At 40.3% G+C, this 18,734-nt stretch overlaps 1 protein-coding gene across 6 annotated transcripts in view; it reads left to right on the plus strand.

Moving 5' to 3' along the window:
• mast2 (microtubule associated serine/threonine kinase 2) overlaps nt 1–18,058 on the plus strand; it is a 323,001-nt gene extending 304,943 nt beyond the window's left edge. For 4 of the 6 annotated variants that reach the window (XM_055641697.1, XM_055641699.1, XM_055641702.1 and 1 more), the window contains 6 exons: nt 161–376; nt 2,957–3,183; nt 3,321–3,443; nt 4,413–4,549; nt 8,834–9,021; nt 14,157–18,058. In XM_055641697.1, coding sequence (XP_055497672.1) covers nt 161–376; nt 2,957–3,183; nt 3,321–3,443; nt 4,413–4,549; nt 8,834–9,021; nt 14,157–16,330 — 3,065 coding nt within the window. In that variant the 3' untranslated portion in view covers nt 16,331–18,058. The remainder of the gene's footprint in view (nt 1–160; nt 377–2,956; nt 3,184–3,320; nt 3,444–4,412; nt 4,550–8,833; nt 9,022–14,156) is intronic. The other 2 variants (XM_055641698.1, XM_055641700.1) reach the window with 2 other exon arrangements.
• The last annotated feature ends 676 nt before the right edge of the window (nt 18,059–18,734 follow it).

Consider the following 18,734-nt stretch of genomic DNA (forward strand, 5'->3'; position numbering starts at 1 on the left):
AACTGAACAAATATTACACCCGACCTCGTAATCCTTTCCTAAGTTAGATTTTGCAGAGTCTACAGCTTTTGCTTTTCATGCAATGAATGGCAGATGTCATTTTTTTGCCACTGACTGCACAACATACGCTACTGTTAAGTAGTTTTAATTTGTATTCCAGCAGGCAGCACTTTTGACCTAACTGATCAGAGGTCCCGTAGTAACAGTGCAGAGGCATCAGACTCTTCAACTCCAAAAGCAATAAGTGACCTAGCAGTCCGTCGTGCTCGACATAGGCTACTATCTGGAGAATCGACCGAGAAGCGGACCTCCAGACCTGTCAATAAAGTGATCAAATCAGCTTCTGCAACCGCCTTGTCCCTTATGATCCCTTCAGGTGAGGATTAAGGCTGGAGTTCCTGAGAGAACACTGATTTATAATGGTTTATAAATGCTAGAAACAGCAGTTTTAAATATTTTTTGTTTAGTTTATTTTTCACGTGCTTTCACCGAGGTACAGTGAAAAGCTTTTGTTGCGTGCAGTCAGCTTGCAACTAGTCAGCGGATAGATAATACATGATTACAATTGAGCCATCCACAATGTAAAAGAGTGGAGTAATTGTAATCCGTGATTCCTGATCCACTTCTGGGACCAATACACAAAGAGTCACCTGGCTTGGGTGCCATCTTGGATCTTGGGAAAGATGACAGAATAAGTGACATATATGGCACACTGTACAACTAAATAATATATTGGCATTTCAGCGTTTTGAAAACTAAAGAAGTTAACATTAAGTCTTAAGGTTTTATTATAGCAACAAGTTGTGCTCAATTTTTAACGTAACCATTGCTGTATTCTCTTGTGATGGATAATAGTTTTGGATATATGTCGTCCCCTGTGATGGCCGCCATGGCCACTTTTCCACTGCGCTTCCCTGAGCCAGCGCTGCGATAACGACTGCCGCCGCCATGTTGTAGAATTTCAAGGAGCCCAGCGACGCGCGTAGCACGACTTGAGCACGTGTTTATGGCTTCAATCCAGAGCCCTGGGGGGGGGGGGGGGCTGAGCCACGTAACTCGCAGTTTGGAAAACAGCGCCCAGCAGGCTGCGCATTGAAAATTCTGCGCAGCTCGCCGCAAGGAGCAGAGTCATTGCGACATCCAGCGCGCTTCAGCTTGTTAGATTTTAAAAAGATCTCAGATTGGTGAACAATTTTAGTAAAAAGCTCGGGAAATAATGAATCAAATTTTCAGATGAGGTGATTTTCGAGATCATGAGGTAAATCTTTACCGGAATATGTAAAAATGTCACCATTAATGCATCGGGCCTTTGAGGAAATGTGAATCACATACAAACACATAAATCCACACACAAATAAATACATCCACATCCAAGATCAGAGTTTTATATTATGTAGACCAAGTGCAGACCCGTTGGGTCTGTCTGTCCCCCAACGCGCGGTTGCAGGGGGGGGGGGGGGGGGGTAGGCGACATGCGGTGTCACACACACTAACTATGCCCCCGCACGCATGCTAACTACCCCCCTTGATATTATATTAATATTATTAATTTGCTCCTTTTACCCCATAGCCGCTCTATCCACTGACGCATAGCCCTCAACTCACAGGGGCATCTAGAAAGGGGGGGGGGGGGGTAGAAAGTAAGGGCAGAGAGAAGGGGGGAGACACAAAGAGAGAGGGGTAGAGACAGAGAGAGAGGGGGTGGAGGGTCGGAGGAGGAGGGAGGGTCGGTGGGGGGGGGGGAGGAGGGGAGAGAGAGATGGGAGGAGACACAGGGGGGGGGGGCTTGGAGGGGGAAGGGGGGAGGGGGGGGGTAACAGCCGCCGCCGCCATCATGTTCTATGATCGGGCGGGGGGGGGGGGGGGGGGAACGGAGAGGATTCAGAAGCACGCGGTGGCCTCCTTTCATCGGGCGGCTGTGACCTCCGGATCTGCAGAACGCTCGTTCTTTCTGTGCGTTTTGAATAACGGGGGGGGGGGGCGTAACGTGACTCTTAGTAAACTGCGGATGTGCGTTGACAGCAGCTGCATTAATCCACAGCGGCGAGGGGGGTGGGGCTACGAGGCAATTGGTGGGCATGTGAACATTGTGACGTCAGCAGCTGGCAAGCGGCGATTATATTTTTTAAAGTGAGTTTTGTGAACAACGTTATTCAAAATCTGGGGAAATAATTGATCAAATTTAGAAAGGAGTGGATTTCCGAAATCATAGGTTAAATCCCTACCGTAATATGTAAAAATCTCCGTGTTTTTGCATCTGTTTTTGGAGGAGATACGTTTCAAAGGCAAAATGACACACACCCACACACACACACACAGTTTTAAAAGTATATAGATATATAAGTGAAATATGTATCGGGATCACAGTTCTCCCCAAGTTGCATGTTTAACTTGTAGCACTTTAAACTTTAAAATAAAACATTATTCAGTTATTTTTTTATTTCTTACTTGTTTCTGCTTAGCAAGAAGTAATACGTATTTCTTCTGTTAATATGATTTGATCCATGTGGGTTTGAATGTTAAATCTAGAGATTTTCAAACAAAAAAATTAAGAATTATACCACAAAATCTTTTTGAGATTTCTTGATCTTAAAATATTAATCCTTTATTATTGTCTTCTTCTATTGTGTTGTATAGTATCTCATGGAAATATCTTGCGTATAAAACCAAACATTTGACAGTTCTGTGCCATGCTGTTAATTATTGATCCCATTTGTATTACAAATATACTTTTTAAAACTCTTTTTGACAACATTATAATATTTTTAAACAGATTCTTGTTTAAGTAAGTCAGTTCTGTAGAAAGATTCCCAAAAGATCAATGCATTCACTTGTATTGATAGATAAAATAATGAGTTGAATGTAGTTTAGGCCGTAAATTAGGTTACTTTTTGATAATTAAACCGTTATAAGAAGACTTATTTAGTAATTACTTTTTTATCCATTGTTTACATAGATCATCATACTGGTTCTCCTTTAGCCAGCCCTATGTCACCACGTTCTTTGTCGTCCAATCCATCTTCACGGGATTCTTCACCAAGCCGAGATTTTTCTCCTGCAGTAAGCAATCTGAAGCCTCCAATCATTATCTACAGAGCTGGGAAAAAATATGGTTTTACCCTTCGTGCTATACGAGTATACATGGGAGAGAGTGATATCTTTACAGTTCACCACATGGTTTGGGTAGGTAGATTTACCTTGTTTCCGAATAATTAAGCATGCTGTTGCTTATAAAACAGACAAATCTAGATTTGGCTATTACCTTTTCTGACCATTTCACTGTACCCTCCTTTTGCCTAATGCCCTTCTTTGTATTACAGCATGTGGAGAGTGATGGGCCTGCCCTTGATGCTGGCCTACGTGCAGGGGACCTGATAACCCACGTCAATGGAGAATCCGTCCATGGCCTGGTGCACACAGAAGTGGTGGAGCTCATATTAAAGGTAATATCCACTTTCACATGCTTGATGCCGTCTGTGTGGCGTCCGTGTGCAATCTGCACATTTTCTGCAAGTTGCCTTTGCATTCTCCGTGACTGCATGTGTTTTCCCCTGTTTGAGTTTGTTTCCTTCCACAATCTGGATGGGGTTTTAAAGGCCTGTCGCACTTTCCCAAGTTACTCACGAACTATCCCGAGTTTTTTCATTAGAAAGGTGAAAGCAGTGGTTCAAAAGAGATTCACTAGATTAATTCCTGGCTTGTCCTATCATCGTCATGAGGAGCTAAATAAATTAGATTTATATTCTTTGGAATGTAGAACAATGGGGGTTATTTTATTGAAACATGTAAGATCCATAGAAGCATACCAGTGTAGATATGGAGATATTTGCATTAGTGGGAGAACCTCAAACAAGACGAGATAGATAAAAGATTAGGGGCAGCCATTGAGGAACATAGGAACAACAGTATGTTGTTGGTATATCTGGATGTTTCTACCCCAGAAGTTCATTTAGGCTAATCATTTAGCGTATTAAAAAAAAAAGGAAGCAGAGTGTTAAATCTAGAAAGGTACTTTATTGTTTTAAGTTCAGGGAATTGAGAGTAAGTGCCCGTCCCTATGTTCTTTGAGCTGCCACTGTGTGTGAAAACCGCAGCTCTCTATTTACTGAATTGTGTTTGTCTCACTGTTCTGCGTAAACAAAACAGAACTGCACTGTAGAAATGTATAGTTCACTTTAAACTGTATATTGGGATATTAAAATCTGGCCAACTGGACTGATTTGAATTTCTTAATGAATTGAAAATCTCAAAATCTGTACAAAATATTTGTCTGTTGATTTTGGATCATGCTTCTACCTTAAAAACGTTACCATGTCTTGCCATTTATTATTTCAAATGTAGCATTAATGTGTATTCAAATAAGCTCAATATCATTGACACAAATATAAATTCCAATGAATTTATATTCATAGAGTGGAAACAAGGTTTCAATATCAACAACTCCTTTTGAGAATACTTCAATCAAGATTGGGCCAGCTCGAAGATCTTCTCACAAGTCAAAGATGGCAAGGAGGAATAAGAAGAGTAAAACAAAAGATGGCCAAGAGAGGTATTTATCCCCAAGAATGTTAAATATCATCATCTGCATATTTATACTCCAAATTTTACTGATTATATGGTAGTCATCTGCATTATTATTGAAATGAGGATAGGATTTTAATTTTTTTGCTGGCATTGATTACATAAGAATTACCTATGTGTATAATTTATGGAGGACAGGGTAGGGAAGGCATGTGTGTGCTGGGAATGGAATTCAGAAGAAATGATTAGAAGGATATCGATGATCCAAACTGTCATCCAATACATGGTGGAGATTTGAACACTCCATCAGACAAAGTGGTGAAAGGAGCTTACCTGGATCTTGGACAAGCAGAAACAAAGAAAAGCAGGGACAAGTGCTGATTGGCTGAAGCCCGTGGGGGAAGGTGAGTAAGTCACAGGGGAAAAACTGTTTAAAACTGAGGAATTTGGTTTGTAAATTAGGCAATTTATCAGTCAATAAAAGCAAGACTGCTCTAAGGGAACGGCCTTGTGAGTAAAGTGTGAGTCTTTGGCTTGAGAGTGTTCGGAGAGGAGGCTGAGGAGAGGAGGCGACGCAAAAAGCTTGAGAGGACGAAACGTGTGCTAGTGAGGACAGGAACAGGGAGATAGGGGATCTGTATGTGTGGCTGAGGGGCTGGAGCAGGGAGCAAGGGTTTAGATTTATAGACCACAAGGATCTCTTCTGGGGTTGGGGTGACTTGTACAAAAGGGACAGTTACACCTTAACTGGAGGGGGACTGACATTCTGGCAGACAGGTTTGCTAGGGCTACACGTGTGGGTTTAAACTAAATAGTGGGGGGGAGGGATTGACAAATTGGGGGTATAAAGATGGAGTTGAAGGGGAAGTGAGTATAGGAAAAATTACAAAAGATTCTCGAATTAAAGGGAAGGAAAGTTCGAAAGGGATAAAAGAGTAAGGTCAGGGCCAATTGTGAGTGGTGCGAGGGGGGACGTGAATACGGAGGTCAAAGTGTTGTATATGAATGTGCGAAGAATAAGAAATAAAGTGGACGAGCTTGAGGCTCAGTTAGAAATTGGCAAGTATGATGTTGTGGGAATTACAGAGACATGGCTGCAAGAGGGCCAGGGCTGGGAACTGAATATTCAAGGATATACCTCCTATCGAAAAGACAGACAGGTGGGCAGAGGTGGTGGGGTTGCTCTGTTGGTGAGGAATGAAATTCAGTTGTTTGCAAGGGGTGACATTGAATCAGGAGATGTGGAGTCAGAATGGATAGAACTAAGGAATTGTAAAGATAACAAGACCCTAATGGGACTTAACTACAGGCTCCCAAACAGTAGCCTGGATATAGGGTGCAAGTTGAATCAGGAGTTAAAATTGGCATGTAGCAAAAGTAATGCTGTGGTTGTTATGGGAGATTTCAACATGCAGGTAGATTGGGGAAATCAGGTTGGTACTGGACCCCAAGAAAGGGACTTTGTAGAGTGCCTTTGTGATGGATTCTTAGAGCAGCTTGTATTGGAGCCTACCAGGGAGAAGGCAATTTTGGATTTAGTGTTATTTAATTAACCCGATTTGATAAAGGACCTCGAGGTTAATGAGCCATTAGGAGGCAGTGACCATAACATGGTCAGGTTTAATCTACAATTGGAGAGAGAGAAGGGTAGATCGGATGTGTCAGTGTTACAGTTGAATAAAGTGGACTATGGGGCCATGAGGGAGGAGCTGGCCAAAGTTGGCTGGAAAGATACACTAGCAGGGATGACAGTGGAACAACAATGGCAGGTATTTCTAGGAATAATACAGAAGGTGCAGGATCAGTTCATTCCTAGGAGGAAGAAAGATTCCAAGGGGAGTAAGGAGCGACTGTGGCTGACAAGGGACGTCAGGGAAAGTATTAAAGCGAAGAAGTACAACGCAGCAAAGATGAGCGGGAAGCAAGAGGATTGGGTAATGTTTAAAGAACAACAGAAGATAACTAAAAAGACAATACGGGGAGAAAAGAAGAGGTGCGAAGGTAAGCTAGCCAAGAATATAAAGGAGGATAGTAAAAGTTTATTTAAGTATGTGAAGAGAAAAAAATTAGTTAATACCAAAGTTGGACCCTTGAAGACCGAAAAAGGTGAATTTATTATGGGGAACAAGGAAATGGCAGATGAGTTGAACAGGTGCTTTGGATCCGTCTTCATAAATGAGGACACAAACAATCTTCCTGATATAGTAGTGGCCAGAGGATCTCGGGTGACGGAGGAACTGAAGGAAATCCACATTAGGCAGGAAATGGTGTTGGGTAGACTGATGGGACTGAAGGCTGATAAATCCTCAGGGCCTGATGGTCTACATCCCAGGGTACTTAAGGAAGTGGCTCTAGAAATCGTGGATGCATTGGTGATAATTTTGCAATGTTCTATAGACTCAGGATTAGTTCCTGTGGATTGGAGGGTAGCTAATGTTATCCCAGTTTTTAAGAAAGGCGGGAGAGAGAAAACAGGGAATTATAGACCAGTTAGCCTGACATCGGTGGTGGGGAAGATGCTGGAGTCAATTATAAAAGATGAGAGAGCCGAACATTTGGATAGCAGTAACAGGATTGGTCCGAATCAGCATGAATTTACGAAGGGGAAATCATGCTTGATTAATCTTCTGGAATTTTTTGAAGATGTAACTAGGAAAATGGACATGGGAAAGCCAGTGGATGTAGTGTACCTGAACTTTCAGAAAGCATTTGATAAGGTCCCACATAGGAGATTAGTGGGCAAAATTAGGGCACATGGTATTGGGGGTAGAGTGCTGACATGGATAGAAAATTGGTTGGCATACAGGAAACAAAGACTGGGGATTAACGGGTCCCTTTCAGAATGGCAGGCAGTGACTAGTGGGGTACCGCAAGTCTCGGTGCTGGGACCGCAGCTATTTACAATATAAATCAATGATTTGGATGAAGGGATTCAAAAGTAACATTAGCAAATTTGCAGATGTCACAAAGCTGGGTGGCAGTGTGAACTGTGAGGAAGGTGCTATGAGAATGCAGAGTGACTTGGACAGGTTAGGTGAGTGGGCAGATGCACGGCAGATGAAGTTTAATGTGGAGAAATATGAGGTTATCCATTTTGGTAGCAAAAACAGGAAGGCAAATTACTATCTAAATGGCGTCAAGTTGGAAAAGGGGGAAGTACAACGGGATCTGGGGGTCCTTGTTCATCATCTATGAAAGTAAGCATGCTGGTACAGCAGGCAGTGAAGAAAGCGAATGGCATGTTGGCCTTTATAACAAGAGGAGTATAGGAGCAAAGAGGTCCTTCTGCAGTTGTACAGAGCCCTAGTGAGACCACACCTGGAGTATTGTGTGCAGTTTTGGTCCCCTAATTTGAGGAAGGACATTCTTGCTATTGAGGGGTTGCAGCGTGTAGGTTTACAAGGTTAATTCCCAGTATGGCAGGACTGTCATTTGCTAGAACGGAGACGAGGAAACACTTTTTTTCACAGAGAGTTGTGAGTCTGTGGAATTCTCTGCCTCAGACGGCGGTGGAGGCCGGTTCTTTGGATGCTTTCAAGAGAGAGCTGGATAGGGCTCTTAAAGATAGCAGAGTCAGTGGATATGGGGAAAAGGCAGGAACGGGGTACTGATTGGGGATGATCAGCCATGATCACATTGAATGGCCGTGCTGGTTCAAAGGGCCGAATGGCCTACTCCTGCACCTATTGTCTCTTGTCTAAATACCTGCAATTGATTTTTGTTCGATGATCATTTTCCTTGATAACAGCATCTAACACGAGCATACTTCATCAATTTTGTATGGTGTTGGTTATTGCCTGTTTATTTCATATCGTACTGTTCGGTATCTGTTGAATTTGCTGATAGTTTTGGTCTGAAAGATCAACAATAAGATGTAGTAGTAAGATTCGATAAGCTTGTAATATATCTGTGTGTTAGTTTCCTATAAATATGAGTGAAAATATCCCTTTTACAGTTATGATAGATTCTTGCAGTGTTTTTGTGACAACAAATGCAATCTCTGCATCCTACTTATGGTGTCACCTAGACCTCTTTTATAAGGTCCTGTGAAATATCACTTTGATGGCCAAGTCAGCTGTTGTAATCTTTTTAATGTGCAATTCATAGTGTCGTTTTCAGAAGTCTGCATGCTGATCTGTCAGATGTACTCTGTCGGTGAATGGTACCTGACATTGCTCAATACTAAAGGGAAATTTTTGAATTAATTTTATTTTCTGTTTGTTTTTAGAAATATCCAGTGACACTTAAAAATCTAACCTCATGGAAAGTTATTTTCACAATGCTCAAGTTGTTACTTCTTTGTAATTTGCAGTAAGAAAAGGAGCTCCCTCTTCCGAAAGATCACAAAACAAGCATCATTGTTGCACACAAGTCGGAGTTTGTCCTCCCTGAATCGATCGCTTTCATCTGGGGAAAGTGTACCAGGTTCACCAACACACAACCTTTCTCCTCGTTCACCAACTCAGAATTATAGGTCCACAGCAGATTCTACACATTCAGGTGGATTTCATTTCTATATTTGACATTTTGAAAAGCTAAATGCAGCCCTCAAATGTGTAATCTTTAAAAAATTCTACATTTGAACCTGCACCACTTTGACAAGATATAAGTCCTGAATTATTTTAAAATGTGTTATTGGAAAAAAGAATGTTTTTTGCTCATGGAAACTTGCATTAATATTTTTCTTTGGCACTCATTGGATTTTTTTTTAAAGGAAAATCTGGCATAAAAGAAACAACTAGACCGCCCAGTTCTGTTAGCATTGTTAATATAAAGTTAGTGATTTGAAAATGGGGTGCAACCTATTGCATGTACCTCCTTAGAGGGAAAAACAAATTGTTACTTTTGAATCTCTGGACTTACACACCAACTTTTCAGGAGAATTTAGAAGAAAGTTTCAGGGATACACTATTTTCAAGAGCTTCAGCAAATATATAGCCTAAAATAGAAGTGAAGGCACCGCAGATTATATTTAAATTGAACTGTTTTGGATGATCAACATGGCAGTGATGTGGTAATTATGTGCGACTGCTGTGATGAATGGTGTTGACCTGGTAATATCTCCCTGGCCATCCATGCTTCTGGATTGCCTTTTAAATACACTATTTTCATTAGGAATTAATTTCTTTATTTTTCTTAATAAGTTGCTCAAAAAACTGTCTTTTGAACGTAAATAATAGTATAAACAATTTACAAGATTGTTAAATTTGAACATTTAAAACCAAGAACCGTTCAGTTGAGGCCCACAATGTATGTGTTGTCATGCTGCCTGTACATGTCTATATCTCTCCATTCCCTGGCTGTTCAAATACACATTATTGGTATAAAAAGAAAAGTTAATTATGGAAGTAATAGATAAGAGAAAGGAATGGTAACAGAAAAGAAAGATGAAACAGCAAAACAAAAGTTTTCATCTCCTGCACGCAAAACCACAGACTAGTTAATGGATACTTGCTGTTGAGATCTTCAGTTGTTAATCAAAAAGTATTTATGTTTGGAACTTGATCATACATTAAAATACTGTTAGTGAACATTTTGTATACAAATACTTTGGAGTAAAATTGGTCTTCTGTTCAACGTGCTATTGAGCCATTTATCAAGCTAATTTCCTTTGCATTTCTCACATGCTTTCAGTAGTTTTGAACTCTCCTCATATGCTTCACTTCTCCCACACCATGATATCCATGAGCTCTCTAGATTTGTGAAGTATCCCTTCTTATGCTCAACTCACAACTATCTTAAATTGTCTATCAATAAAATTGGGAGTATAAATCATACTTGAATACATATTAGGCCTGATTATTCATCAATTTCTTTACTGTTGTGTACAAATTGACAATCATTTTTATCAGCAAAATTAAATACAAGCCCTTTCTTTAATGACACAACATATGGAGGATACTAATAATATGTCTCTGCAAAGTACCTGGGCCTACTTTGAGATTACAAATCAAGGATGTCTCAAAAATGTTAAATCTAGCAACAGATGTGAGGATGCCATAACGTGTTTTAAATAGCAGAGGGCGTCTACAAATATAGATTTCTTTTTTCATCTTCAAAAATAATATGTTTGAAAGCTGATCAGTTTGTGGAACAGATGACTGATTAACTTGAACTTGTTAAAAGGTAATGAGACAAGGCTCTGCACAAATATTTTTAAAAAAGTGGTTCCATCAGGACTTGAATTAAGTGACTGGCCGTTAGATTAATTGATTTCCTCATTCCCGTTTTATGTTTCACTGTCTAATATATGCCAAAATCAGTATATAGCTTAGATATATAAACTCAGTAATAAAATATACAGAATTTGATCATATTTCGCAAGTTTTAAACTCGGAACTGCAATGTTTTACATGTGTAAAACAAGTTTTCACACTGGTAATTACAGGAAGAGAACATTTGAAATCATTTTTATTATTTTATTAAAGAATTGAAAAGCAACTGCTTAACCAGGCCAAAGGAAACAGAAACTATTCTCCTGATTGCCTTAGATCAGTGAAACTGGGGGGGAAAATGTGCTTTTTATGATGCTGTGCAAAGTAGCAAAATCATAGAATCTGTTTTGGATTCCAAAAAACAGTTATTCCCTCATTTTACTTGAGGCAAATAAATCAAATGACTATGTCTGTATTCATTGAAAATGAGACTCTTACCTTTCAAGTACCATAGACTAATAGGACTACATTGGCCAATTGATGAAAGTCACTGTTAGCACTGATGTCATCCTAGTTATTCATGGCTATTTCTGTTTATTTTTCAGCTATAAATTTATTCAAAAGATCAACTGAATTAAGCTGAATCCAACAGTTTCATTATTTAGAAGAATTACTAATTGGTTATTTTTAAATCATTTGTAACTCGACAGTTCCAATTGTGTTTGTAGCAATGATACAATTAACACGTTGAACACGATCATGCTTGACCTGAGATTTGCTTCTTGGTTCTTGGTTTCTTGGTCCTCCAAAATATTCCAAATGGAATTTAAACTGGAGGTGGTGAAGTGAGGACTTAAGCCAGAAAGGGTTAGTTTCCCTTGTTAGTAGCTTCCCTTGTTAGTAGCACATGAGTGAGATGGCACAGTTAAGCCCCTGCGCCACTTTCACGACCTAATTGGCGACCTCTGCCGAGTTTGCCCTTGACTCATACTCGCAGCATGGTCGCCACAAGGTCGTAGGAGGTCTTCGTAACTCTTCCTCATGCTCGTGAGTGGTCTCTGCGTACTCGTGGCTTCAAGTAGGTTGCAGCGTTTTTTCCAGCCTGATAAAAAATGTCCACGAGTAAAAAAAAGGTCGGCATGGAAAAAATTGATACTTTTTACTTGTAGATAGGTCATAGTAGGTTGTGATGGTAGTCGTAGGTAATCGTAGGTCGGCAACTGGCCTGAGAAAAAAAATGCAAACATGACATCATTTTATCATGTGATCATTTCCACTTGTAGCTGGTCGTAGTTGGTCTAAGGTGTGAAAGACTGAGGTCGAGGGGGATTGTAGGAGGTCGTAGACATAGTCGTAGGAGGTCAAAGACATAGTCGTGGAAGGTCGTAGGAGATCTTTTACTTTGGCGAGTCAACACGACCTTGACATTTTTTTCCAACTCGTCTAGGGTCTAAACTCGTGGATTAGGTCATCCAAATGGGACAGCCCCTTAAATGAGCAGTAGGGTTTTAGACAATAGATCCTGGGGGGTTAGGGGGGAAGAAGGAAGAAGGGGAGGGTTTTATAGTTCCCTAGAATTGGAGAACTCAATGTTCATACCGTTGGGCTAGATCTACCTAAGTGGAATATGAGTGTTATTCCTCCAGTTTGTGTGTGACCTCACTCCTGCAATGGAGGAGATCCAGGGCAGAAAGATCAGCATGGGAATGGGTAGGCGGGGGGGGGGGGGGGGATAGTTAATGATTAGCAACCGGGAGATCCCGTAGACCTTGGTGACTGAGGGCAAGTGTTTGAAGAAACTGTTGTCGAATCTACGCTTGGTCTTGCCAATGTACAGGAGGCCATATTGGGAACCATCAGATGCAGCAGATAGGTTAGAGGAGGTGCAGGTGATGATCCTCTGTCTCACCTGGAAAGACTGTTGGAATCCCTGAATGGAGGTTTGAGAGGAGGTATAGGGACAGGTGTTGTATCTCTTGTGGTTGCAGGGGAAAATACCTGGCGAAGGGATGAGTGAACCACTGATTTGCGGAGACAACTGCAGAAGGTGGAAAGGGGTGGCAATGGGAAGATTTGACTGATAGTGGGATCACGTTGGAGGTGACGGAAATGTTAGATGATGATGTGTTGGTTGCTGGCGCTGGATGGGTGGAAGGTGAAGACCAGGGAAAATCTATCCTTGCTCCATCTGGTGGGAGAAGGAGTAAGAGCAGAACTTTGGGATACAGAGGAGACGTGGGTGAGGGATTCATATCTGACAGTAGGGTGGAGACCACAGTTAATAAAGAATGGTTACTTGGATGTCCTAGTATGGAAAGCCTCGTCTTAGGAGCAGCTGCGGCAGAGACAGAGACGCTGAGAGCAGGGGATTGCATCTTTGCAGGAAGCAGGGTTGGATGGAACATAGTCTGGATAACTGAGAGTCAGTAGGTTTGTAGTAAACGTCAGTTCACTGTCTGTCCCTGTGTTAGTAGACGGAAATTGATCGGGTCTCTGCTCAAGGATAAATCAGATGACCTTAAGACCTTGCTGGGGGGGGGGGGGGGGGGGGGGGGGGGGGGGGGGGGAGGGAGTGTTGATACGATGTGAGAAAAAATTAGGCAATGGGGACCTGTAAACTGAAAGTTATTGAAGAGCTGAAGGGCATGTAAAGTGTATCAGGTGTATGTCAGAAAGGATGGGGGAGGGGAGGATGGAATCAAGGCATTTGGAGATTGATTCTATGGAACAAGAGCAGGCGAAAGATTGGGTCTGCCAGGGCAGTCCTGTTTGTGGATTTTAGTGAGGAGATAGACACAGGCAATGCAGGGCTGCGAAACAATGAGGTTGAGGCTGTGGAGGGGAGAAGGCCAGAGCTGATGTGATCGGAAAGAGTCTGGTAGATAGTGGCCTGGTTTTTGCCTGTGGGCTTATAGCCAAGGGATAGGTATGGGGAGGTTTCTGAGAGCTGGAGCACATCTCTGCTCACTCATCAACAATCCCAACATTGTTACTGAACCCACTGTCAAAGAAGCTGGCAGATGGGCCTCTACCATGCTGAGGCCAGGTACCACCTCCATGTGTGAACTAGCCCATATACTTGATCTATATTTGCCCACTCTGTACTAACTGGATGAACAGAATGGTGAGGAAAGGATAATAAAGATAAATAAATTATGAAATATTATGTTAAAGACACCCTTTCTTGATTTGAAATGCTGAAAGTGAGTACCAGTTTCTTTAACTCCATTGCAATAGAGCATAAAAGTGATTACTAGATATGCACGTGTTCTTCTATGCACCCTTTTAGTGACTTGGTGTAAAACATTTACAGTTAAGAAGGGCTTGGAAGTTAAAGACTAGTTTGCAGTTGCAATTTATTATTGCATGTCCCCCTGAATGATTTTTGATAGTTAATTTTAATCTAAAATAGATATATTGTATTAGAAGATGATTTTGTTTTTCTGTTAATATCATATTTTTTAATCTCCCTGTTTCTAGTTGCTGGAAATTCGTCTCAGAGCAGCTCTCCCAGTTCCAGCGTACCCAATTCTCCAGCTAGTTCTGGTCACATCCGTCCAAGCTCTCTCCAAGGACTGGCACCCAAGTTTCAACGGCAATACAGGTCCCCAAGGCGCAAGTCTGCAGGAAACATACCTCTCTCACCTCTTGCTCGCACTCCGTCACCAACTCCACAACCAACCTCCCCTCAGCGCTCCCCATCTCCTCTATCTTCACACTCTCTGGCCAGTTCCAACGTAGCACAGTCGTTCCCAATTAAATTACATTCATCTCCACCACTGGTCAGACAGATGTCTAGGCCCAAGAGTGCTGAACCTCCAAGATCACCATTATTAAAAAGAGTCCAGTCCGCTGAAAAATTGTCTGCCAATCTATCATCTGAGAAGAAGCTGTCATCTTCCCGGAAGCATAGCCTGGATATATCACACTCTGAATTCAAAAAGGAAATGTTGCAGAGAGACCCCAGTCTACAGAGTTTACAGGAATCTGCTAATGAATCATCAGGCAATAAACGTGGGCTTGCAGAAAAGGGAACTCTGAAGCAACCTGTTGCTAGAAAAATTGGTCGGCAGGAATCTTCAGAAGGACTGAAGAGGGGAAAGCTAAATGACAAACTAGTAGCAATAAGACATGATAGGGCAGAAAGGAGAGAAGCTCTGCAAAAACAGGATGCCATTCGCGAGGTAGATACCTCTGAAGATGAAAGTGATGATGGCTCAGAAGACAGCCAGGAAGGAAAGAAGTTGCATCGACCCAGCATTCAAAAAGAAGATTCCACTTTAGTTGAAACAGGTTGTTCCTCGCATAAAGCAGAGAGTAAGGATTCTTCAGAAGATGACCTTGGCTCTTTCACATCTGAGGCTAAAGACACAAAATCTACTGAAATGAAGTTAACTCCTCTGCCAGATCAAAACTTTGGAAAAACCATTTTGGGCAGCACCATGTCACATCAAACAGGAGAACCTTATAAAGTGGAATATTGTTCAATCAACATAGCACAAGGAGAAAACCTTGCTGCCTCAGCCATCCAGAAAAATAGCCAGGCTAAAACAGATTCCAAAGACTTAAAAGCTATTGAAACTGAACAACGTGTAATGGATTGTGTCACTACAAAGAATAATGACTCCCCAAAGACAATGTTATTTCAAAAAGCCCCAGAGGAAGCATCAAGTCAAATGCATCGAAAGGCAGCACCATTCAAAATTCAGCAAAGCATTCAAACTGGATTGTTTGAATCTTGCAAGGACTATAGCACTCCACTTAATCAAATGATGCACTTAACAAAGGATGCACATCAAAAACTATCAGAAGCAACGGATAAACTAATTGCATGTTATTCCCCAATGGCTGACAATTTGCTTTGCAAATCGGGATCACCTCAAACTTCAAAACAGTCCAAGAGAATTGAATCTCCTAAGAAGCAGTCCATTGCAACCGAATGCAGGGCAAATGATGAGGTCAAAGGGCTAAGTGGAAATAAACAGAAAGATCCATTTGAAATTGGTGAGAAACTTCTTCAGTCACATAATGTGAAGTGTCAGGAAGTAATTAAGCAAACCACTGTTGAACTTGAAGGAAGAGTAAGTCAGAATGAACGAAAATTAAAGGAAAATGAGGAGCTGAAGGCTAAAATTCAACCTACATTTAGTACGGAAAACACAGGTTCAAAATTTTCTCCAGTTAACTTTGCAAAAACACCTTTTGTTTCGCATTTAGCTACTGTTGCCAAAAATGTGCTGGGTCCAGTGAAATTAGCCATTCCTGGGATAACAGAGACAGAGAAGAAGAAAGAATTGGGATCAGAAGATTTGACAGCCAGGAATGACAAGCAAACATCACAATTTAACACATTTCAACTTGTAACAATGTCAAATGTCTTGACACCCTCATTACTGCCCATAATTTCAAAATCACGGGTTGAAGAAAAGACCACAGTTTGTGGATCACCGTCAAAGCCTAACCAAGTCACAGGAGCGTTAAGTGATCAACGAGTATTGCAAGACACTATGGCAAGTCCATTACCAACGGAACAGCACCAATCCCGTGTGGAAAAAAATGAGAAAGATCAATCTGGAAACTGTCATTTGAAAAATAAACAACCAGCAGACCACAAGAAAGGACAAGATTCCCTGCTATCACACAAATTCACGTGATAATTTGAAGAAAACCTAATTGACAGTTTCCAGTTGTACAAAAATAGTCATCAGCATCTAACTTAAAACATCTTTCTGACCTTCCTAAAAGCTGCATGATTGACTTTATTTCCAGTTGGAAAAAGTAACTCAATAATATGTTTGTGAATAGTTTTGCATATCCTTAACACTATATTCATTTATAGGGACAATTCTTGTGCTGCCAAAAAGCTGTTTTACTTTTGTTTAGAAGTGAGCTGACATTGCACAATATTTGGTGGGGTTTTTTCCCATACTCTCTATTGATAACATCAATTTTAATTTTATGTTTGACCAATGATCTTTTTTGAAGGTAGCAAGATGGATGATAATTCCTGTGTACACTGTGATCCTATGAGAAATGCCATAATGAACATGAATGCATCAGGACATTTATCTTACTTGTCACCTCTATTTTCTACATTTTCATATTCAACTGGTTTTCATTTGTAAAATTCCTCTAAATAGTGCATTTATAGCAAATAGTCTCTGATGTACAGTATAAGTACAGCACAGGTTTGCCTACAAAGCCTTGATCAAGGCCTATGCTTTATAATTTACTGGATTCATCATTATAAAGTTGCCTGAATCCTTAGCTCTGTAATGTATTTTGTCACTATGCAAAGTAATACATTCCTGCAGAGTGCTTCAAGGGTGTAATGTAATTTTTCTTTGTATTAATGTATCTGAAAAATGTATCTTATTTATTGTAAATATATACATGACAGTCTTGGATGTCTTCATGGGTTTGTGCCACATAGATATTTTGTCTTGGAGGGATATAGTGAATGTGTAATTGAAGTGCTTTCACAAATACAGGAAAGCATTAAAAAAAATAAAATGTTAGTATTTAATCAACATGTAATCACCACCACGTGTGGTGCAGTAGGGATTTTTTTGTGTTACCGCATGTTGGCTTTAACCCACTCCCTTTAAGTATACAGGGCTCTTAGCACAATACAAATTGTGTAAATTAATTAATATACAAAACCCATAAGTTCTCTTTTTTTTACCACTCGCTTCATTCTTTAAAATTTCCCATGATAACAATGTAATACATTTTGTGTTGGGTTTCAGCTGATGTGCATGTTTTATGTTTGGTGTAACTCCTCATCTTTTCATCTTATATCATGTTTTTGTTAATATATTGCACTAATAGAACTGGAGCTTTAGCTAGCCTAACAATCTTAGATTGCTTCGTTTTACTAGCACCTACGTTCAGCTAAATGTGTCAGTTAGTTAAACTGAGTAAGTTAAAATGTCAGTGATTAATACTGGCTCAATTTTAATTGCTGTGTTTGACTTTTATAAAAAAAACAAATATTGTAAAAGATTCTGTGGACTTAATGGCACTGTGGAACGTATACTTACAGTGCAAGTGACTGATTTCTTTATTGCTATAATGTTTTCATTCAAAGTTAATGAGGAAAATACTTGAAATAAAAGGGTTGTGTTTACTGCCATGAAAGAAAAAATACTTTTTGTGTACTTCTTTGCATGCTTCTTTGCATGCTTTTTGCAAATTTGAAACAATGTCCTTGTTTTCACCATATTTCATATCCAGTTTACCATAGATTAGGGGTTTCCAGCCTTTTTCGTCCCGTTTACCCCTGGCAACTTTAATAGCACATAACAATGTAATTTCACATATTTATGAACAACTAATGATGAACAGATACCGGTATACCAGAACCAAACGCAGTCAGTCAATGAGAAAAAAATATGTACAAATCCTGAATCAACAAATTTACCCCCGGTGGTAAATTTACCCCAGGTTGGGAACCCTTGCCATAGATAGTACTGAACAATTATTTTCAGTGCATGATATTTATATTGTTATTGTTTAGGGATACACACTCACATTTATAAGGTGATGAAACATTGCACTGATAACTTACAGACAAGTCATATTTAAATTTACACGGTTTTCAAGTTATATTTTTGCATATTTTAGGGAGGAACTTGGTCATAATTTGTATAACTTAGTTTCACTGGCAATTCTAATTTGTGTGTACATGATGAGATACTCAGTACAAAGAAAACCTCTGATTTCAAACATCTTTAGCTGTTTTAAAATTCATGCAATGTTAATACTCTCTCACTCTCATTCTACAGGACTTTATCTTGCACTAAATGTATTCCATTTATCTTGTATCTGTACACTGTGGACGGCTTGACTGTAATCATGAAATAGTCTTTCTGCTGACTGGATAGCAGCCTGCAAAAGTGCTTTTCAATGTAAGTCAGTCCTCATGACAATATACCAAACCAAACTAATATGTTGTTTCAATCAGGTGAAAGGTTTTGGAGCTTTATTCCTCCATGGATTGAGGGCTGCTGCACTGTTGCTGCTTTTAGACCAGTGACTAAATTAAATGTTTTGTTA

Source organism: Leucoraja erinacea, chromosome 10 (genome assembly GCF_028641065.1).
Source record: "Leucoraja erinacea ecotype New England chromosome 10, Leri_hhj_1, whole genome shotgun sequence".
Lineage (NCBI taxonomy): Eukaryota > Metazoa > Chordata > Chondrichthyes > Rajiformes > Rajidae > Leucoraja > Leucoraja erinaceus.